This window comes from Hypanus sabinus, chromosome 5 (assembly GCF_030144855.1).
Source record: "Hypanus sabinus isolate sHypSab1 chromosome 5, sHypSab1.hap1, whole genome shotgun sequence".
Lineage (NCBI taxonomy): Eukaryota > Metazoa > Chordata > Chondrichthyes > Myliobatiformes > Dasyatidae > Hypanus > Hypanus sabinus.
In genome coordinates this window covers 12,067,811-12,091,677 of record NC_082710.1, presented here as the reverse complement: position 1 = coordinate 12,091,677, position 23,867 = coordinate 12,067,811, and the positions used below count along the sequence as shown (strand labels likewise).

Below are 23,867 nucleotides of genomic sequence, written 5' to 3'. Positions count from 1 at the left end.
AAGGTAATGTTATTTATTTACTTTTTACACAGCAAATGGTGGGTGCATGGAATGTGCTGCCATGTGTGGTGGTAGAGACTGATAATTAGAGTCATTTAAGAAACTCAGATAGGTAGATGTATGATAAAAAAAAAATGCAGGAGAGAAAAGTTAGATTGATCTTCAAGAATAGGTTAAAAGATCAGCACAACATCGCGGGCCAAAGGGCCTATATTGTGCTGTAATGTTTGATGTTCTAAAAGAAATACTGGGATGCAAAATAAGAACTCATTGTCCTAGGTTTTCATAGGATAAATTAAAAATGTCATGGAATTTGATCTCAAAATCTCTTGTAAAAATCTCAATGACATTTAATAAGAATGCAATATCCCTTTCAATGACCCTTCTGTTACATCTCAGATGGCATAAATATCAATTTCACAATGAAACAGTGAACCATTGAACTCTGTGGTTATAGGCAGCTTCATGATACACTGGATATAACTGATTGACTGATAGTTGGGGTACTGTACACAATGCAGCTTAATTCTCCCACCTGGACCGCTGTTCATTTTTGTCCTTCTCTGAAGAAATCTGCAATATTAAGATTAATTTTACTCAATTATATAGAATTATGAGAAGTTTAGTCTTGTTCTGAAACTTAATCTGGGACTTTTTTCCATCAAGCTGGTATTTTGCAATAGTTAGCTGCAATGGATTGACCTTTATCCTATTGACCCTTTCAATAAGGTCTTTAAGGATAAAGGGGAAGCCTTTTAGGACTGAGATGAGGAAAAACTTCTTCACACAGAGAGTGGTGAATCTATGGAATTCTCCTCCACAGGAAACAGTTGAGGCCAGTTCATTGGCTATATTTAAGAGCTAGTTAGATATGGCCCTTGTGGCTAAAGGGATCAGGGGGGTATGAAGAGAAAGCAGGTACAGGGTTTTGAGTTGGATGATCAGCCATAATCATACTGAATGGTGGTGCAGGCTCAAAGCGCCGAATGGCCTACTCCTACACCTATTTTCTGTGTTTCTATGTTTTTCTGTCTTTTGAGATAGCAAATGTCTGTAATTCCAACTGCTATTAAAATTAGCATTTATTCAAAAATGTTCATAATGGTATTAGTTTTAATGATACGAAGGGAATAAAATGTGGAGAAACAGAAAAAATTTAATTCCTTGAAAGAGGCTTCACAGGTAGATAGGGTCATAAAGAGAGCTTTTGGCATATTGGCCTTCAGGAATCAAGTATTGAGTACTGTACAGGAGTTGCAATGTAATGTTGAAGTTGTATAAAACATTGATGTGGTCAAATTTGGATTGTTGTGTACAGTTCTGGTCACCTAATTACAGGAAATATATCTCCAAGATTGAAAGAGCACAGGGAAAATTTACGAGGATATCATTGGGACTTTAGGACCTATGTTATAGGGAAAGATTGACTAGATTAGGACTTTATTTTCTTGAGTGTAGGAGAATGAAGGGAGATTTGATAGAGATATACAAAATTATGAGGGGTATAGATAGGGCAAGCAGGCTTATCCGTGGAGCTTGAGTGAGACTAGAAGTAGAAGCCATGGGTTAAGGGTGAAAGGTGAAATATTTAAGGGGAATATGAGAGAGTCAGAGGGTGGTGGTGAGAGGGTGGAATGAGCTACCAGAGGAAGTGGTGGATGCAGGTTCTATTTCAACATTTAAGAGAAGTTTGGCTATGTACATGTATGGGAGGGGTATGGTGGGCTACGTTTCAGGTGCAGGTCAATGGAACTAGGCAGAACAGTTTAGTGTGAACCAGATGGGCTGACGGGCTGTAGTACTCCATGATTCTATAAATATATCTACTCCTGTAATCACCAAGTTTGTTCAACCTGCCTTCAAAATTTTATTATTCAACTGTGCTTCCTTTAAATATCAAAGCAACATTTCTTCCACTTATAGCTCACTTTAGAAAGGGCATTATACTTGTTTGTTTAATCAATTGTAATACCCAACTATTGGATTTTAGTGATGGATTGCACAAGTTAATTCGTTTGGCCAACACTATGTTCCTGTACTGTACAGGTCTATTTTCTATGTAATCCCACCATCTCAATGGTTATCACAACAGAATCCCACATTAGTAGTACTCCAGAGATCTAATGCAACTCCACACCCAAAAATACCACAACCACAGGAATAAAGAGGCTCTCTCTCACGTACATTTATCATAGGTTTAAAATTTCTGAGACAAATTGTGGATACTAGGATCAACACAAGTTCTTGCACTCATGAGAATGCCACATCAATCTTTAAATGCTTTTTTTAAACCACAGGTGTGCAGTTGAAAATCTAATTGGATTGGATTTGCAAGGTTTTGTCCCAGCAAATTCAAGATTGTTTAATGTCATTTCTAGTACACAAATGTAAAGGAGAACAAAATAGTTGTTACTCCAGTTCCAATGCAGCACAAAAAGATAAAAAACACAATAAATATTAATACATAATATAGTTCATATAGAGATTGATTTTACATACATAGAGAAAGTTAGTATATGTCGAAGTAAATATGGGGTGGGACCAGGAGGTAATGGCATTCCAGTGTATTGTTTTTAGCATCACTACTTTACCATTTCCTGTCAGTCACCTTATGTACATACACTCCTGTGTCTAAAGTCACTTTAATCAATACAAGATAGTTTATGTACTTATACTGTATTTATTGTGTTTGTTCTGTTATTGTGTGTGTTCATTTGTGCTGCATCAGATCCAGAGTAACAATTACAATTGTGTACTGGAAATGATATCAAACAATCTTGAATTAATATTGAGATTGTCCAAAGCACTTTCACAAGCCAAAAATCAATGGATTGATACAGTTGCAAAAAAAAACATAAGCAGTTTAAAGAAATTCACCTGATTTGTCATTGTATTCTGTACTACTTCCATTACCAGTTTACGGTGATTCCATTGCATACTATCAACGGAAGCTGAGTAACAATTTGTCTAGTAGTAGTCCCATCACTCGAGTCAAGTATGATGTTCTGCTAAGGGGGTGTCTATCGATGGGTCATCTGGGATGTAAGGGTGGACCCCCTTAAGGGAGAACGCCTGTGCATGACTTTGTTTAAAGTGGGAAAGCTGATGCACTGGAGTCCTTGACAGATCAGGCTGGGCTAGTAGCATGGAATGCAGGACAATGGGGACTCTTCACTGCTACAGCTTTCCACCACCTCCTCTGCTGATGTGTGATGATATTCCGCCAGTTCTACTGTTGGGTTCTTGGCTGGATTGCTCTTTGTTTGGAATCACTCTCTCGGGAACTCACAAGCCTCTCCAAGGTAATGATCCTCTGAGAGGCTGCCACTGGTACTCAGAATATTAAGAACATTATATGTACTGGAATTCCATCACCTCTTGGTCATACCCCATACTTACTTGGACATATTTACTTACTTTCACTATAAATTACAATTGACCTCGGAAGTCCCTTCCTGAAAATAAGTTAGGAAGACTTTCATCTGCTGTGGTTGGAGGCAATCGATTATCTCTTCAAGGTCAATTCTTATCTGCAATATATTCTGCCACAGGTTCTTGTCTCAAGGATGAAGGGAGAGGGACAAATAAGTGTACAGAATGATACAGGATCTGCTTTCAGTGAACGACAACATGGCCAGGCAGTACAGGGCTCCAAGTAATAACGAGTTCCCAACTGAGCTGCTCACTTTGTGCAGGTATCAAATCGTCCACTCCAAAATATCACACACAAACCTCATGATAATTTCTTTTTTTTGTGGATTAACAAAAAATATTGATAGCACTTGAGTTAATACAGAATATTAATTAAAATATTGGTGAAGGATTAAGGAAAAGCCTAAAAAGATCAATTTGAATAATTTTATTGACAATATTTAGACAGTTACACACAGTAATAACCAACAATCAGATGAATATAGGTGCTAGGTGTAGAGTGATTGGATTAGTCCAGTCAGAAAATACAGCCATTATGGAGCTTCATCCCAAACATCAGTCCTTGGTCCAGTACAAGAATCGACATTGACATCATTAAAAAGCTTGTGAAGAAAGATGCACAATATTGATTTGGGAGGTTGAGGCATTCACAGACCATTTCATATTTATGAAGGAAATTCAACTAATGATGATCATCCACAGTGCTGTTCTTCAAGCTGACTGTTATCGTACAAAGAGAATACTGAAGGCCATTACAATACAACATACGGCCACATACGGGCTTTTCCGTTCACCTGCAAAACAAAAAAAATTAAATTAGTGTACATTGGATATCAAAGATAGAATTACAATATTATTTAATACTAATTACTTCTATTAAATATATTAAATAAATTAAAATAATTATGTATTGAAATACCAGCAAATAACAGCGTGACATCCTCAATTTTACAAATGTATGACACTGAAGATTAACTAATGTAATGTGTATTTTGATGACATATTATAAATGACACAGGTGGTCACTGCATATACTTATCTCGAAGTTCTTCCTTTCTTAATATTTAAGGACTTTCAAGGATTCTACAATTCATTATTGAAGTATTATTTACTTTTTAAAATTTATCATCGGCACGATTTGTTCTCTTTTACACATTGGATATTTGCCAGTTTTTTGTTTTTGGAGAGTTTTTCATGTTACTTTACTTTCTTATAAATGCCCTCAAGAAAATGAAACTCAAGGCGTTTCTCAACTCAAAATGAAACTTATATGATGACATATAAATATTTTGATAATAATTTTTCTTTTTTAACATTAATTACAAATACAGAGATGAAGGACAAGACAGATTGAATGTACAGAGAAACATTTAGAAACAGTGTGCAGGAGAGAAGTTGAAGTTGCAGTGAGATCTAAGTAACTTGTGCTGAGTAACTTTTGGTAAATTAAAACACTGAGAAAAATTAATTTTGTATTATATTCTTATTTATTTCCAGATTTCCCTTTCTCCCTGATCATCGCCGCATCAAAAGGACCTGAATGTATGTTGTCATTTTATGAGAAGTACTTCAGTAAAAAGCGATTTCTCTGTTGCCTGTACAACTATTGTTTAAGTCATTGCTTCTGATATCTAGGATCTCCAGTCTTTTGCTTTACATCAATACAAGTTAACACTGCTAGATGCTAAAACATTTAGTTTGAAAATGGACTTTACTATCTTCAGATTGTTGAACCAATTTTTCATAAAGTAAAATGCACTGTTTTAAGAGTTTTCCATACACTCAACTGAGATAAAATACCACTAACTTTCTGTAATAAAGATCCAGCAGAATAGCTCTTCAGAACAATTTTATTTGGCTCTCAAATTTTAATAAAAAGGATTTACCTATTACTACAGCAATTCTTAAGGGAGTTTCATTTGCCATTAAAATAAATGGCTGGTATACTCCATTTATTGCATTCCAGAGCTTCATACACATTGCGGTTATTAGTAAGTGTATGCTGGGTCTGATCTATTGATGTCCAGAAATATGAAACAGTTTAATGAGATATGACTGGACTTTTGTTTTGTAGACAACTTAAAATGACTACTTTTATTTCCATCTCTCATATGGAATAAAGGAAGGAAAATAATGCTTTCAGATGAATGTGCAAAGAGAAGCACCAAATGCTCTCTATTCCATTCAAGATCTCTTTTGTTCAAGAAATATTTAAGATTGCGCAGTTAAGTTTTATATTAATAATTACAAAGGATATTTTGTAAGAGTTGCGGATTTAAAAAATTGTAGACGAGAGCTCATTTTACTGTAGAAATAAAGGACTCAGTATGGTCAGCTTTTGGCAGTTTGCACTTTCAGCACACAGCTGTCTGAACAACGACTTATTTAAATAAGTTCTTGAGAAAGAGCATCTACCCATATCAGCCAGATAAAAAGGATTAAAAGACATGAACTTGTATGCCTAGAAGTAAATTCTTAGTGCCTACAATATGATATTAATTGTATTAATTATTAACAGTACTACAGTACATTATCATTAATATTCTCTGGAACTCCAGCTTATAAAAAACTTGCAGAGGAGATAAAATTTTCCTGGCCCTCATCTATGAAAATAGTTATTTTCTACTTGTATCTTAGGATAAAAATTAACTCTGTAATCTAGAAAAACTTCATCAGTGAATAGTAAAAATTTATTTTTGGACTAAATGAATCATTTTACCATGTTTTCAGAAACCTTGAAAGAATGGACCCTGTACATACAATACTTAATTTGGTCCAACTAGTTGGAATACACTTTAGATGGAATATGAGGAATTACAGCAACACAGAAACTACAGTATTAGAGAAGAATACCATTTTGTTTAAATCCAAAGTATATGATAAGCTTTATGTTTTGATAGCTTTATATTTTTGAGCTAAGTCCCCTCTGTGGTAGGCAGTTCTAAACTTGCACCACTTCAGAAAATAAATATCTTATCTCAGTTCTAACTAGCGATTCAGATTCTTCTCTCTTATTCTGAGATACTGATGCAACACACACAAAATGTTGGAGGAACTCAGCAGGCTTGACAGCATCCATGGAAAAGAGTAAACAGTTGCCATTCCTGGCCAAGACCCTTCTTCAGTGTCCTGATGAAGGGTCTAAGCCCAAAACGGTGACTGTACTCTTTGCGATAGATTCTGCCTGGCCTGCTGAGTTCCTCCAGCATTTTGTGCGTTGCTTTGGATTTCCAGCATCTGCAGATTTTCTCGTTTGTGATGCTGAGATACTGATGCTTGGTTCCAAAACTTCTCAGGCAGGAGAAATATCCTTTGTGCAACCCAATCAGTTAATCCATGTTCATTTCTCAATATATACAAATAGAAAACACCAACTTCCAAGCGTGATTGATTTTAGATGCTGAGGAAACTCAAATTCTGCCAGCTGGAGAAATAAAGAATTTACTGATCTGTGTTGGTTGGAGTGCTAAAACACTGTTATAAAGGAAAGTCGCTTCTACATCTTGAATTAGGATGTAAGTGTACACCCATTACTTTTGAATCATTGGGAAATTATTAATTATGGAAATCAGGCAGGAAAGTGGAGGAGGGCCGATAATCAGATCACCACTAACCTTATTAAATAATGGAACAGGCTATTTCTTAAAGAATTCATTGTAGCCAAAAAGATGGGTGGCATAGTAGCATAATAGTTAGCATAATGCTATTACAACATCAGTGACCTGGGTTCAATTCCTGCCACTGCCCATGAGAAACTTGTATGTGTAACTGCATGGATTTCCTCCAGGTGCTCCGGTTTCCTCCTATATTCCAAAGACTTACGGATGTAACTGAGCAGCATGGGCTTGTTGGGCCAGAATGGCCTGTCACTGTGCTGTATCTCTAAATAAGAGCTTGCTCCTTGACCCTATCACAAGTTAAAATTCATTGAACATATTCAAGGCAGAGTGACATGCTTGAACTACAGGGGAGAGAAGGATGTGGGAAGAGAATGGAAATCTGTTGAGATCAAGACTGGCCTTCAGGATCTTACTGACCAGTGAAGAAGGCTCGATTGGTTAATTTTTATCTGACACTATATTTTAAGAGCGTAAAGAAACAAGAAGCAATCAATATAAATCAGCCTCGAGAGGTCAGGAAAGCTTTGAAAGTTGAGGCAGAAATTAACAATTTTACAAGGAGAGATAAAAATGGCTCAGAGGAAATGGAAAGTATTTTTTGAATGGCAATGGTTCAGCCTATGTGATGGCTATAGCACTCATGCTGAAATACAGTTATGAGAGTGGAACAAATTACATTTATCTCTCCCAAAAATCCAAGAAATTCTTCAAGATTAAATATTAGCTTTGTCACAAACAAAGCACTTCACTGTATATGACAATGACCAATACAGTCCAGAATGTGCAGGAGGCAGCCTGCAAGTGGCGCCATCATAACCTGCCCACACCTCAATAACCCTGAAACATACATGTTTGGAATGTGGGCGGAAGCTAGACCACCTAGATGAAACTGATATGGTCACAGGAAGGAAGTACAAGCTCCTTACAAACAGCTGCAGGAATTGAATCCCAGTCACTGGTATTGTAAAACGTTACACTAGCACATCAATGATTGATGCTGCACAGTAAGGTCAAAGGGAGAAAAAAAAACAAAAGTACGTAGCTGAGCCTATAGACAGAGATCAAATAATACAGATAATTGTGCACAGTGCTTGTATAAAAGTAACCTCCCGTGATAGTTATCAACATTGGAGCTGGGGCTCATAAAACATCCTTTACTGATTACAATAAGAGATATCAGAGTAGAACTATACATTAATACTATACTGACAGGTCAAAATCAGAGTCAGGTTTATTAATTTTTAGAAATACAGTGCAGAACAGACCCTTCTAGCCCAACAAGTCACAACACCTGGCAACCCTACCCTATTTAGATGACAGTTTGTAATGACCAAGTAGTCTATTGACTGGTACATCTTTGGACTGTGGGAAGGAACCAGAGCATCTGGAGAAAACCCGCATACACAGGAAGAACTTGCTAATTTCTTAGAGGATGTATGTCAAGTCAAGTCACTTTTTATTGTTATTTCGACCATAAATGCAGGTACAGTAAACAGTAAAAACGAGATGTTTTTCAGGACCATGGTGCTACATGAAACAGCATGAAAACTCCACTGAACTATGTAAAAACAATAGAGAAAAAACTACACTAGACTACAGACCTACCCAGGACTGCATAAAGTGCACAAAACAGTGCAGGCATTACAATAAATAATAAACAAGACAATAGGCAAAGTAGAGAGCAGTAAGTTGGTGTCAGTCCAGACTCTGGGTATTGAGGAGTCTGATGGCTTGGGGGAAGAAATTATTACATAGTCTGGTTGTAAGAGCTCGAATGCTTTGGTACCTTTTCCCAGATGGCAGGAGGGAGAAGAGTTTGTATGAGGGGTGCATGGGATCCTTCATAATGCTGTTTGCTTTGCAGATGCAGCATGTAGTGTAAAAGTCCATAATGGCGGGAACAGAGGCCCTGATGATCTTCTCAGCTGAGCTCACTATCCGCTGCAGGGTCTTGCGATCCGAGATGGTGAAATTTCCGAACCAGGCAGTGATGCAGCTGCTCAGGATACTCTCAATGCAACCCCTGTAAAATGTGATGAGGATGGGGGGGTAGTAGATGGACTTTCCTCAGCCTTCACAGAAAGTAGAGACACTGCTGGGCTTTCTTTGCTATGGACCTGGTGTTGAGGGACCAGGTGAGATTCTCCGCCAGATGAACACCAAGAAATTTGATGCTTTCAACGATCTCTACCGAGGAGCTGTCAATGTTCAGTGAAGTGGTTGCTCCATGCCCTCTTGAAGTCAACAACCACCTCTTTTGTTTTGTTTACATTCAGAGACAGGTTGTTGGTTCTGCACCAGTCTGTTAGCCGCTGCACCTCCTCTCTGTATGCTGACTCGCCGTTCTTGCCGATGAGACCCACCACGATCGTGTCTTTGGCGAACTTGATGACATTATGTGTGACATTTTTGGTTTTGCTGTAGCAGTACATTAGAAAATTACTATAATTTGCAGTAAGAAATATTAAAAAAGTAATGCAAGAGAAGAGCATAATGAGATAGTCTCCATGAACTCAGAAACCCATAGTGGTGAACTGGCTTCAAACTGCATGCATAGAACAAGCATAGTAAATTGCAGAGTTGATGTTGTCTTCAAATCAAGGGGAATAGAACATAAAAGCAAATAGGTAACTCTGAGCCTTATTAAGTCAGGCCACACTTGGAGTATTGTTAACAGTTTTGCGTCTCACATCTCAGAAAGGACGTACTGTCATTGGAGAGAGTAGAGGTGGTTCACGAAGATGATTCCAGGAATGAAAGGGTTAATGCATGAGGAGTGTTAGCCAGAGAGTGGTGAATCTGTGGAATGCTCTGCCACAGACTGTGGTGGAGGCCAAGTCCATGGGTATGCTTAAGGTGGAAGTTTATCTTTTCCTGATGGGTCAGGGCATCAAAGGACATGGTGAAATGCAGGCGTATGGGGTTGAGTGGGACTCCTGGATCAGCTATGATGGAATGGCGGAGCAGGCTCAGTGGGCTGAATTCTGCTCCTATGTCTTATGGTCTTACATAATTTTAAAGGCAAAGATATGAAAGGAAACAAACATTAGGAGAATGAGCAAGACAAGGAATATGAACAAAGGGGAACATACAAGCAGGAAATAAGGTTGATTTCAGAAGCCCAACCACCCAACTGAAGAACACTCTCCTGTAAAAATAATTATTTTTACATGACTCCAAGGGACTTAATGTATTTTATGAAAATGCTTAGACTACATTTATAGTAAGAGAATCCAGAATTAAGAGTTCAAAGTAAATTTATTATCATAGTACATATATGTCACTATATACCATCTTGAGATTCATTTTCTTGTGGGCATTCACAGCAAGTACAAAGAAACACAATAGAATCAATAGTAAGCAACACACAAGATGGATAAACAACCAATGTGCAAAAGACAAACTGGGCAAATAAAAAAAAATTAACCTGATCAATAAATAAGCAATAAATATTGAAAACATGAGACAAAGAGTCCTTGAAAGTGAGTCTATAGGTTGTGGGAGAAGTTATGTGTTAGGAATCACTGCTTAAAAACAAGGTGAATAGGTTTCTCTTAAAAGGGTAGTGGAATTAGTGCCTTTGAATATATGCAAGGCAGGCATGGATAGATTGAATATCTGGGAATGAAAGACAGGGTTGCAAAGTTGAGGCTACAACCAAATCAGGCGTGACCTTATTGAGTAATGGAAGAAGCCAAGACTGGCCTAACCATTCAGGATACTGCTGATACTTGTTCCCTCATCTTAATGGCCTAGTCCATCACAGGTAAAGTCCTCTCCACCATTAGCACATCTACACAGAACATTGCTGTAGGAAAGCAGCATCCATTTTCAGGAACCCCTACCACCCAGGCCATGCTCTCTTCTTGCTGCTGCCATCAAGAAGGTGGTACAAGAGCCTCAGAACTCACACCACCAGGTTCAGGAACAATTACTACCCCTCAACCATCAGGCTGTTGAACCAAAGGGAATAACTTCACTTGCCCTGTCATTCCCATGGATTCACTTCCAAGGACTCCATCTCATGTTCTCAATATTTATTGCTTATTTATTCTTATTATTTCACCTTTCTTTTTGCATTTGCACAGCTTGTCTTTTGCACATTGCTTGTATATCTAGCTAGTGCAGCCTTTCATTGATTCTATATTGGTTATTGGAGTTATTGAGTATTCCCACAAGAAAGTGAATCTCAGGGCTGTATATGGTGACATACATGCACCTTGGTAATAAATTTATTTTGAACTGCAAACTCACATACACACCAGCAACCTTCCATGTATTCAATCAGGAACAAAATTTTCCATCACTGTGCCTACCAGTTTAAATTAAAAGTAATTCACTTCTCTTGATTTATAATACTTGCACACTAATTAATTAACAAGCTGCTTTATGAGTTTAAATTATCTTCTCATGTTATGCAAAATTAGTTGTTTGCTCTTGAACCCAGGTCTTCAGTTACAGATATTGTTTTGAGGAGAAACATCTTTTTAGCATTCGCGCTTTCAAATGCTCTCAGGACAACTTAAAATATTAAGTTGAGCAAGAATGCCATTTTTAGTGAGGTGAGTTTGTTTCGCGCTAGGTGCTTAACTTGACAACCTGGCAAACTTTAAATTTGCCTTCAATTCCCAGTGCCCTAGAGTTGCTTGGCATTAGAAACCCAGACATACTTTTCATACATTGCTTGTGGGTTTCTGACACTTAACATTGCTAGGCCCCTGGATCAGATTTCTTGTAATGCATTTCTTTTCCATCGTACATTTGTGGATTTTGCAACGAAACTAAGCAAAGATACATTTAAACTGTCTGGCACATGGAGGCAAGTTTTGTAAAATCAAACACTGTTCAACTAGGTCAATAGGCAAGCAGTAACTTCTCTGTATGATATCCGACATAATTTAATTTCAAATTTTAAATTCATTCCCCCATTTCAAGTCAATGGAAATAAACAGAACTGAAGTCAGTCTGGTTGAGTATCAGAATCAGGTTTATTACTACTGATTTACATGCTGTGGCATTTGCTGTTTGGTGCTGCAGTACAGTGTATAGTAATCGACCTTACAATAAATAGAAAATAATAGTGCAAGAAAAGAAATAACAGTGTAGTGTTCATGGACCATTCAGCTATCTGATGCTTGATGTTCCTAAAATGTTGAGGGTAAGCTTTCAGTCTCCTTTATCTCCTCCCTGATGGTATTAAGGACCAGAGGCCATATATTGAGTATGAAAAGGTTAGAGTACAAGCAATGGAATTAACACCAGATATGAATGCATTGTGTTTCTCCAGTGCGGAAGTAGCCATACTGAGGTGCCATTAAAGGATGTAGTTATACTGCTGTATTTGCTTTTAAAGTGCAAACTAACACTAGTTCTATAATCAAAACTCCACTGAAAGATCAAGAAAAAGATTGAATCAGAATCAGGTTTAATATCACTGCTGTATGTTGTGAAGTTTATTGTTTTGCAGCAGCAGTACAATATATAATAATAAAAAACTATAATTACAATAAGAAATATATTAAAAAATAAATTAAGTAGTGCTAAGAGAGAGCAAAAAATATTGAGCTCGTGTATATGGGTTAATTGTCCATTCTGAAACCTGATGATAGAGAAGGAGCTGTTCCTAAGGCATTGTTTTAAGTAAAGACAGATGACATGACACAATAAGAGTAACACTGTTACATTGCCAGCTGCAAGACTGAAGTTCAATTCTTACAGCGGTCTGTAAGGAGTTTCTACATTCTCCCTGTGACTGCGTGGTTTCTTCCGGGTACTCTGCATTCCTCTCACATTCCAAAGATGGCCAGTTAGGATCAGTGAGCTGTGGGCATACTATGTTTGCACTGGATGTGGGTTGCCCCCAGCACAAATCTCACTGATTTGATATGATGTAAATGATACACTTCAGTGTATGTTTGACAGATATATGATGAATAAACTTTAAAAACCAGCGGCTATTACAACTTGGACAGCAAGAATGGAAAGGAATGTCTTTTATGGGAATAAAGAAATAAATGGAGTTAGATTGGAACCACGACATATCAAGTTCATCCGGAACCAGGGCTGTTGAATGGGCATGTGTCAGTATAGTTACAAATAATGTTTAGAAAAGAACAGATTTCTGTTTTGAAACACACTGAAAGTTGGTGATGTTTAGAGGGTGTCTTTGTACATGAATCCTTGAAAGTTAATATGCAGGTTCAGCAAGTAATTAGGAACAGAAATACAGTAAAATGTTAGTCTTAATTACAGAGGTAAATCAAACACAAGAGCAGAATTGCCATGCTGTAATTATATAGGGCCTTATTGAAAAATGCATCTGGATTATTGAGTACAGGTCTGCTCACCCAAACCAAGCACTAAAGTTTAATCAGGGGCTTGAGAGGGGAAATGCAGGATGTTTCTTCCGCTGGCTGAGGTGCTTAGAGTCAGCGGTCATGGTTTCCAGATAATGGATTGATTATTTGGACTGAGCTGGCAGGCCATTTCCTCATCAAGAGGGTGGTGAACCTTTGAAATTCATCACCAGAGACAGCCATAGAAGCTCAGTCTCTGAGTATATGCAGAACAGAATTAACGGATTTTGTTTATTGACTTAAAAGAAACTGATCAAAGATTAACTTTATTCGGCATATTCATTTACATGTACAGTGGATTCCAGTTAATTTGGCCATCAGTTAATCGTGGTAGCTGCATATTTGGGACAAATCTTAAAGAACAATAAAAACTAATTGAGTAAACAGTTGTGATTCCCTTCCTTTATTTGGGACACTATACTGCTTACTTGGTACAGGAGACTATTGTTGAACAATTTCTAACCAGACACTACTCGGCTACACACTACACCATGCTTAGAGTGAACAGCTTTTAAATAGCACCAGTTATGTGTGTTATTTTCAAAAAGCAGTGATTTTTGTCACTGATAGTTGGTGAGAAATAAACAGCAAGACAATTCTGAATTGTTTTGTTCACTGTGGTTCCAACCATTCAGGATTGGAGATGTCAGAAACTGCCATTAAACATTATGAAGCAAACATTTTTATAATGGGGGGGTGTGTGTGTGTGTGTGTGTCTGTCTGTCTGTGTCTGTGTCTGTGTCTGTGTGTGTGTGTGTGTGTGTGTGTGTGTGTGTGTGTGTGTGTGTGTGTGTGTGTGTGTGTGTGTGTGTGTGTGTGTGTGTGTGTGTGTGTGTGTGTGTGTGTGTGTGTTACTGTTATGTTATCCATTTGGGCCGATGCATGCCGATTTAAAAAGCAGTTCCATTAGTTCCATCAACCACTAGCCATGAGTCATTAGTCCTTTGTTATTAGGTGAAAACGCTGGCTGCCTCTCCGGACTTGGTAGACAGATTCTGACCTGCACAGTCTCCATTTCTCTAATAGACTGTTATATTTTCAGCCCCTCCCGAAGGTTCCCGAACTCTTCTTAAACCTCATGCCATTTCCCAGAAGCGCCAGCGCGAGATGATTCCTGTGACAAAGCTAGCACTATCCCAAAAGAAGTGACAGCAGTGCTCTTTTCCATGAAACAGTCTCTCAAGTTATTTAAAGTTCAACATTTTACCGCAGTTTCCCAGACTGCCACTGTGATGCTGCAGGTCCCCCAAATGTTCCGGGCAGAAGCAGCACTCAGGCAGTGGGTTCCATCCGGTCTATCAGTGGATTCTTGCTATTACTTTTAAATTTTATTTTCTTTTGCCTCTAGGTCCCAATACTTTCTAGAAACTCTGGTTTGATCTGACAGTGCCAGTTATGTGTGCGTGTGTTATGTTATCCATTTGGGCTGATGTACGCCGATTTAAAACGCAGTAATTCTTGCTAACTTTTTATTTTGACTTTAGGCAGGAAGGTAATAAAGGCAGTCCATTATCTGCAGTAAATTTCTTCACTGATTTTGTTCAATTACATCAATCAAAAGAACACATCAATGTATACTAGATGAATTCCTCAACCAGTAACTATCAGGAACTAATACAGTTTTATAGTACTGCAGAGGTATTGGTTGTGTCCTTATTTGTCCTGCATTTCACTTAATGCATAATTTGTTGCTCAGTTAAACAATAGTTTGTTCTTGTCCTGCCTTTTAACTACTGCATGGAATTTCAGCTAATTGGGGCAAGCAGCTTAATTGGTCTAAAACATGCTGCTCCCAATTAAACAGATTCTACTGTATTAAGAATTTGCTGTGATGAGCTGGCACAACATGCAACAAAAAGCAACAGTAGTCAACAATTATAAGAGTAAAGAATTATTTATAAAAGTAAACTTAACGGTTAAAATGGGGATATGGAATAAAATGAATTAATACCAGTATGTTCTTATACAATGTAAGCAGCGTTATAAAAAGTGGTTTAAAGTGTTTACAGTGTACTGCCAGGAGAATAGATAAATGTGGTGGGGTTGGTCAACTAGAATGGTTGATCAGATTAACTGTGTGGGAAAGAAACTTTTAAGATGTTGAGAAGGTATTGTAGTCCAGAAAAGGTAATTTTATCCATAATAATTTTTCTTGCTTGCATTTTTGTCTTGGATACATTCAAGTCCTACAGGGATGATAAGACTGAAGCCAATGACCTTTTCTGTCAACGTGACAGTGATGCAAAGTTGGTGTAGAAAAAGGTACTGGGGTAAAAGATCAGCCATGATTGTACTGGATGATGAAGTATGAATGAGGGGCCAACTGGCTGATTCTTGTTTTTACTTTGCAAGTTGGAATCAGAACCAGGCTTAATATAACTGACATAAGATGGTAGCACGATATTAATACGCAGCAGCCTCTCCGGACTCTGGATTGGGGATTGCCAAACGTTATGTGGATTTTCTGGTGTAGTCTGTTTTGTCATGTGTTTTTGTGATATCATTCTGGAGGAACGTTGTCTCATTTTTTAACTGCATTGCATTTGTGGTTTCTAAATGACAATAAACTGAATCTGAATATGTCAGGAAATGTTTTGTTTTGTAGCAGCAATACTGTGCAATAGATAAGAACATATTTTATTTTATATATCTCTGAAAACTTCAACCAACTGAACTGGCAGGAGCATTCAAGGACATTTTCAACCTCTCATTGCTAAGGGCAGAAGTTCCCACTTGCTTCAATAAGGCAACAATTATACCAGTGTCATTGACTATAGCTCAGCATTTAATACCATCATTCCCACAAACTTGATTGAGAAGTTACTGAACCTGAGCCTCTGTACCTCCCTCTGCAATTGGATCCTCAACTTCCTAACCAGAAGACCATAATCTGTGGATTAGTGATAATATTTCCTCCTTGCTGACGATCAACACTGGTGCACCTCAGGGGTGTGTGCTTAGTTCACTGCTCTACTCTCTCTATATCCATAACTGTGTGGCTAGGCATAGCTCAAATACTATCTATAAATTTGTTGATAATACAACTGCCGTTGGTTGAATCTCAGATAGAGATGAGAGGGTGTACAGGTGTGAGAGATACCAACTAGTGAAGTAGTGTTGTAGCAACAACCTTGCACTCGTCAGTAAGACAAAAGAGCTGATTGTGGACTTCAGGAAGGGTCAGGCCAAGGAACACTTACTAATCCTCAGAGAGATCAGAAGTGGAGAGAGTGAGCATTTTCAAGTTCCTAGGTGTCATGATCTCTGAGGACCTAATCTGGTCCCAACAGAGCAAGACAGCAACTATACTTCATTAGGAGTTTGAAGAGATTTGGAGTTTAGAAGATTGAGGGGGGATCTTTTTGAAATATATAAAATTCTAAAGGGATTGGACAGGCTAGATGCAGGAAGATTGTTTCCGATGTTGGGGAAGTCCAGAACGCGGGTCACAGTTTAAGGATAAAGGGGTAAGGATAAAGGGGAAGTCTTTTAGGACCGAGATGAGGAAAAACTTCTTCACACAGAGAGTGGTGAATCTGTGGAATTCTCTGCCACAGGAAACAGTTGAGGCCGGTTCATTGGCTATATTTAAGAGTAAGTCAGATATGGCCCTTGTGGCAAAAGGGATCGGGGGTATGGAGAGAAAGCAGGTACAGGGTTCTGAGTTGGATGATCAGCCATGATAATACTGAATGGCGGTGCAGGCTCGAAGGGCCGAATGGCCTACTCCTGCACCTATTTTCTATGTTTCTATGTCAACAAATACACTCAAAAACTTCTATGGAGAGCATTCTGACAGGCTGCATCACTGTATGGTATTGAGGGGGTGGCTACTGCACAGGACCAAAAGAAGGTGCAGAGGGGTCATAAATTTAGTCAGCTCCATCCTGGGTACTAGCCTACAAAGTACTCAGGACATCTTCGAAGAGCGGTGTCTCAGAAAGGCAGCGTCCATTATCAAGGACCCCCAGCACCCAGTGCATAACCTTTTCTCATTGTTACCATCAGGTAGAAGATTCAGAAGCCCGAAGGCACACTTTCAGTGATTCAGGAACAGTTTCTTCCCCTAAATGGACATTGAACCTGTTAGCACTACCTTACTTTATCTATCTATTTATTTATTTATCTATCTATCTATCTTCTATATTATGTATTGCATTTAACTGATGCTGCTAAGTTAACAAATTTCACGACACACACACTGGTGATATTAAACCTGATTCTGATATACTTCTTACTGTAATATATAGAGCAAATATAGTGAGGTAGCGTTCCTGGGTTGGTAGATAATGTAGGTGGTTGATAAGTTCTAAAAATGTGTTGTTTGAATTTACTCAAAATAATTAGACACAAAATAAACAGCCAGTTCATACATAGAGTAAACATATGAATTTGAGATTTAGTCAAAAATTTACAGACAGAAACATAATGTTACTGTGATGATGATAGAAATTTACTAGTTAATTTAGGGAAGTCTTTGGGCTTCAAGCACTTCCTAGCTGTGATCCTATGCTATAAATCTTAAAAGATTGCCAAAGAACTTACAACAGCAATAAAAGAGAGTTAACATTCAAAACTTAAAACACACCATTAATCAATTTTCTTTCTTACCTATTCTGGCACATTTCCAAAATATCCCCAGAGGTCTGGAAAACAAATATTTTTCTTTATCCACTGATATTACATTTAGAAAAAAAATCTGAGATTGAGAAAATATGAATGATTAAAGTTTTACTGAATACTATTTATTTGTCAATTTATATAAAGCACTTTTCTGGCTAGCAACATACAAACAACACTTAGGTGAAGGAAACCTTTCTAGCTTGTGGCAGAATGTCATGAAAGACCGTATGTTGAAATATCACTGTGGGAAAACAAACAAGAATCACTCATTTGAATCATTATGGAGGATCAAAACATCCAACATTGAACAAAAAAGACATAAAAACTGTTGAAGCATTAATGAAAATCTTATTGAATGACAGTACCATGATAACAGCACATCTGGTGGATTGGTTCGCAAACAGAAAAATGTGTCTTGAACAGTTATATTAGAATTTCAAGCTCATTATTACAATCAGCAACTCCATAACAACTGTCACTTTAGTGCAAGGTGTAGGACATGCAATAGACATCCTATCTGCCACATTAAAAGCTTAAAATGATTAAAATCATGCTCAGCTCTGTTTACCCAAAGTCAGACTGAAACAGCAGATGGATTGAGGAAATGCTAATTCTTGGGAAAAAATATCTACTGCTGAAATAACACCTTTCTGTTCTGTTCATATCTACAAGAACAATTGAATTCAGATCAACCGATACAATAGATTTACTTTACCCAAGTTTTTCTTCCTGTAAATAAACACCAGTTTATAGAATTAAAAATTTTTAAGCTAATTTTCACCTTAGACATCCATGCAATTTGACTGTGCATGCTGGAATAAACATGAATTTAATGTACTGAAGTTAATAAAACTAAATAAAAGAAGATAGTTTGAGCAAATCATATTTAAGTATTAAACTAAATTTGCCCAATCCCTCTTTAAGGTCCCTGAAATTTGGATCTTAGCAAGACCAGTAATTCAACTGTTCTGCTACCCTACCCATGGGAGACTTTTAACTCTCATGTTAAATTAGCCCTGAATTTCATTTCAGAATTTCAATAAATGGATTTTGTCATGCTCTTCTGAAAACAACTATAGTTTACCAAAGAGATGCTGAGTCACTAAGCCTATTTACTCAACTACACAAGGCGCCACTCTAAGACAGTTGAAGTGCTATCTTTGAGACAGTTCAAGATAAGAAAATGCTGTAGAAACTCAGCAGATCAGAGAACACATTTATTGAAAGAGATGGAGACCTGAGACAGTGAACCTCTAGTTTTCTTCTTAGGGAAGTGTATGTCAGTATAGATGCAAATGTCCTTACAGTGGCAACAGGAATCACACAATTTAGTTTATTTCCAATTTTCAGAGAGGATTCAGAGGGTCCTGATGAAGGATCTCAGCCTGAAATATTGACTGTTTACCCTTCCATGGATGCTGCTTGGCCTGCTGAGTTCCTCTGGTGTGTGTTTCATTGGATTTCCAGCATCTGCTTGATTTTCTTGTTTTTGATTTATCCCCCTACAACTCATCTCTTCCATATTTCCTATTTGCCTCCAGCCTCACCATCCTTTGGGAAATTTCCCTTCCTCCTATTATGGTCTCGTAAGCCTTCCCTGAATTTTAAATAACTCCAGCATTGGTTTTAAATTTCCAAAGGACAAAAGATCTGGAGATTCCTCGCCTAATCTGTCCTTTCTCTTGGAGTAACCAAACTTTGAGCCTTCTGGCCAAAAAACTCCTTGATAATGAAACTTTGAACACTGTTTCAAAATGCACTTTGAATGGTTTATTCTATTCAATACTTTATATACAAATAGAAGTGCTCATTCTTTTACTGACATTAATGGCAATAAATATAAAAATAATTGTGCGACTTTCATTGTGTACCTAAAAGAAAAAGGACTAAGGTGAAGCCATTCGGGAGCTCTAATAATTCCACTGGTCAACAAGATGATATTGATCTTCTCCCACAGACACATTTTGGTTTTTTTTGTATATTTGAACATTTATTTTAGATTGAAGCAGATGTAACAGCATCATTAAAGCACCTGGATATGTACACGGAGGGATGGGGGTTGGAGGTAAACGGGCTGAATGGCACATGAAAGGCTATGTGGGAGGAAAGGATTAGATTGATCTTACAGTAGTTTAAAAAGTCAGCACAGCATCATAGGCCGAAGGGCTTGTACTGTTCTATAAATACAAAGAATTGGTACAAGTGTGACCACTTTGGATGGCATGGACTCAATGGGCCAAAGAAACCATAGCTCTACTGATCTACTTTATTGATCAGTATACTTCATTAACTATGATGCAAAGAGCAAACAAAAACATGTAACATTGAACTCCAGCCTCAGAAAATGTATTTCTTTTCTTTTCCCACAGTTCCTACCCAGTGTGGTCATCAAACACCCAGGAGTAGGTACCTCAGGTCCAAACGCAGGCACAGACAAGCCTTCTGTCCTGTCCCAAGAACATAACTCACTTTCAGTGTAAGAACACTCCCAGCTGCACCATTACTATTTTTTCCACTTTCCATGTCAGTATTCTTACAGCCTCTCTCAGCTAAACATCCAATCTGCACCAGATTACAGTTTTGTGCTATGAAATCATGTCTACAAGGAACTAGGTTACAAATGTCTAAACTTAATTTAGTATCTTCACAGCTGCGGGAAATGGGAGTATTACTCCATCAGTCTGGGCTGAATTTTAAAAAAAACTAATTCTCAGGAGGTAAAATGTAAGGGCGTAGTTAAAATTACACTCACTGGTTTGACAATAACCACATGTATATCTTAGAAAGTTAGCTTTGTACCAGTTGAGTATAACTGATGGAGAGCCAATCTGGTAGAAAGCCAAAACGGTCTCAGACTACCTCCTGGTAGTTCTACATTCAATGCAAATGTCAAACAGATCCTGATTTCACATTAGTTAGTTTGCTCATCCTGTGCCCTGCGTCACCGCAGAGATGTGCATGTAGATTTATATTGCAAACGGGCTAATCGCCTTTGCCAGTTTCTTCCTTCCTCTATTACAATTGTGCCTTTTAGCTTTTTTCCACTCACCATTTGTAAGTGTTTAGTGTGTGATTCACTTAACTAGTACAACATGCTGGGGCAGTAGCTTCTAAGAAGTTTGGCTGTGTAAAATTGGTCTTCTTCACTTCCACAACCCATTTGCTTAAATAAAGAGTAGAGCAGACATGCTGTATTAATTCACTTTTCTCCATGACAAAGAGAGAAGTGCATTAATGACAATTAATGAGCTTCCCCAGTTTGGCTAGAATTAGACTAAGTGTCTTTTATTGTCTTTGTGATCCACAGGAAAAGACTATTTCACAAGACTGCTAAAAGTTCCCTGCTTTCCCAATAAAACATGTCAGACCACAAATTCAGATGTAGGCATGGATTAAGAAAAGTGGTCTTCTTGACACTGCAAATGGAAATATCTGACAGGAACCACCTTTATTCTGCAGAACAATCAATATGTCCTGGACTATAGTTCAAAGCAACAAATTTATAAATTCAGTTGTCTGTATCCTGCATGGCTGCTTTCGTTAAAACCAATGTAATGGAATTGTCAAGCTAATCAATCATATTGACAGTTCGAAGGATTATCTGTGGATTTGCTACACCCCATAAAAAGTCTCAAGGTGATAATGTGTCAAATTTTGGTGAAGACCTCCTGGGACAAATGCCCATAACTAGGCAATTCCCAGAAGAGCCTTCTGTTCAGTGACTGCCAGCCACTGAACATCTGTGCGGCCCTGTTGGCCCAGACATGGGGGGCAATCAAATATATGGAAGCAATAGGCTGCAGGGAGAATGGAAAGATTTTAGTCTTTTATCTTTAAGATAAAATGTTAATATTCTTGTTTAAAAAGGTCCTATGTGAATTTTGAATGCCTGTGAATATTCAAGGCATTCAATTTAAATGCAGATTTAATAGCTGATGAACAGGAGGGTTGGGTCACAAACTGTCAAGACTGTTCCATAGATTCAAAAATTGTTCAGTCCTTATCCCCATCAAGCATCTTGTACAACAATTTTTATTCATCCTCCCCAAAGTCTACCACTTAACCGCATAACATGGACAATTTAAACTGACCAATTAAGATTTACCCAAGATTAGCTTCGTGTTTATCAAAACTTACTTTGAAATGTGTCGTTTGCCTCAACGACCAACATAGTCCAAGGACATGCCTGCAGCAGCCTGCAAGTGTCACCATGCTGCTGGCACCAACATGCTGACACCTTATTAACCCCAAACTGTCCATCTTTGGAATGTGGGAGGAAACTGGTGCACACAGAGGAATCTCACCACCATGGGAGGGTACAAACTTATTATAAGCAGCAGCAGGAATTGAACGCCAGTCCCTGGCACTGTAAAGCATTATGCTAGCCACTACGCTGCCCACCAAATTAATGATCCAATAAGCAACGTGGGTGGCAAACCATGCAGTCACAGGGAGAATGTGCAAATTCCGCCCGTACAGTGAGTCATACACACTGAAGCAAGTCTTGTGCAGTTCTGAGACATAAAGACATCCTGCCAATTGGCCTCTCAAGGAAAAACAAAACCTGGACTATAAACTGAATTAAGACAAATGGCAATCAAAGGGCAGAAAAATACATCAATTACTGCAACATGAATAAAAATAGATTAAGCACATTTGGTTAAAAGAACATAAAAACAGTTCAGCACAATAGAGACCCTTTGGCCCACAATGTTGTGTCAACCTTTTAACCTACTCTAAGATTAATCCAACAATTCCTTTCCATCTTCCTATCATTTGTGTGCCTATCTAAGAGTTTCTTAAATATTTCCAACGTACCTGCCTCTAGCACCACCCCTGGCAGCGTGCTCTATGCCCCCACCACTCTCTGTACAAACAGCTTAGCTCTGACATCCCCCTATACTTTACTCCTAATCATCTTAAAATTATGTCCCCTGGCATTAGCCATTTTCACCCTGGGAAAAATTATCCACTCAATATATGCCTGTTATCATCTTGTACACCTCTATCAAGTCGCCTTTCACCCTTCTTACTCCAAAGAGGAAAGCCTTAACTCACTCAGCCTATTCTCACAACACATACTCTCCAATTCAGGCAGCATCCTGGTACATCCCCTCTGCACTCGCTATCTAAAGTTTCCACATCCTTCCTATAATGAGACAACCAGAACTGACCATAAGTGTGGTCTAACCAGGGTTTCAGAGGGTGGCAATATTACTTTGTGACTCTGGAACTCAATACCCGAATGGTGAAGGCCAACATGCCAAATGCCTTCATAACAAAGTCAGGTTGCTTCGCTGCATCACCTTCTTGTTTGACAAAATGCAATTCAGTCTCCAATGAAAACTCACTTCAGCCACTGACCAAAGAACAACTGAAATTGAATTTTCAAATATCACACATCTCTTTTAGCAGTAGAATTTTTAAAAATCGTTGTAGTTTGTTCACCTTATTAAGATTGGCAAGATGATTTAATCATTCAATTTTATCACATTTTGGCAAACTTCTGAGAATTACAATTCAGTTGCTTTTTGATTAGTTCCCCAAGTGAATTTTCATTAGACTTTGCAGTTCAAAATTTTGCAACAATTCCAGAGGGCATGCATTTAAGGTGAGAGGGATAATTTCAAAGCATATGTGAGGGGCAAGATCTGCCCCCCCCACCCCCAACACGGAGCAGTGGATGCCTGGAAAGTACTGCTTGAAGTGGTGGTAGAGGCAGATACATGAGACTTTTAAGAGATTTTTTAGATGTTAAACACATTAATGTGAGGTAAATGGAAAGATGTGGATATTGTGTAGGTAGACGGATTAGTTTTACTTGATCATTTGATAA

The 23,867-nt window shown here is 38.1% G+C and overlaps 1 protein-coding gene across 2 annotated transcripts in view; it reads right to left on the bottom strand.

Moving 5' to 3' along the window:
- Positions 1-3,844: 3,844 nt before the first annotated feature.
- The window catches only part of tmem167a (transmembrane protein 167A), a 45,615-nt gene continuing 25,592 nt past the window's right edge, over positions 3,845-23,867 (bottom strand). For both annotated transcript variants that reach the window (XM_059969370.1, XM_059969371.1), the window contains exons 3-4: positions 18,020-18,054; positions 3,845-4,226 (exon numbers count right to left, since the gene is read on the bottom strand). In XM_059969370.1, coding sequence (XP_059825353.1) covers positions 4,156-4,226; positions 18,020-18,054 — 106 coding nt within the window. In that variant the 3' untranslated portion in view covers positions 3,845-4,155. The remainder of the gene's footprint in view (positions 4,227-18,019; positions 18,055-23,867) is intronic.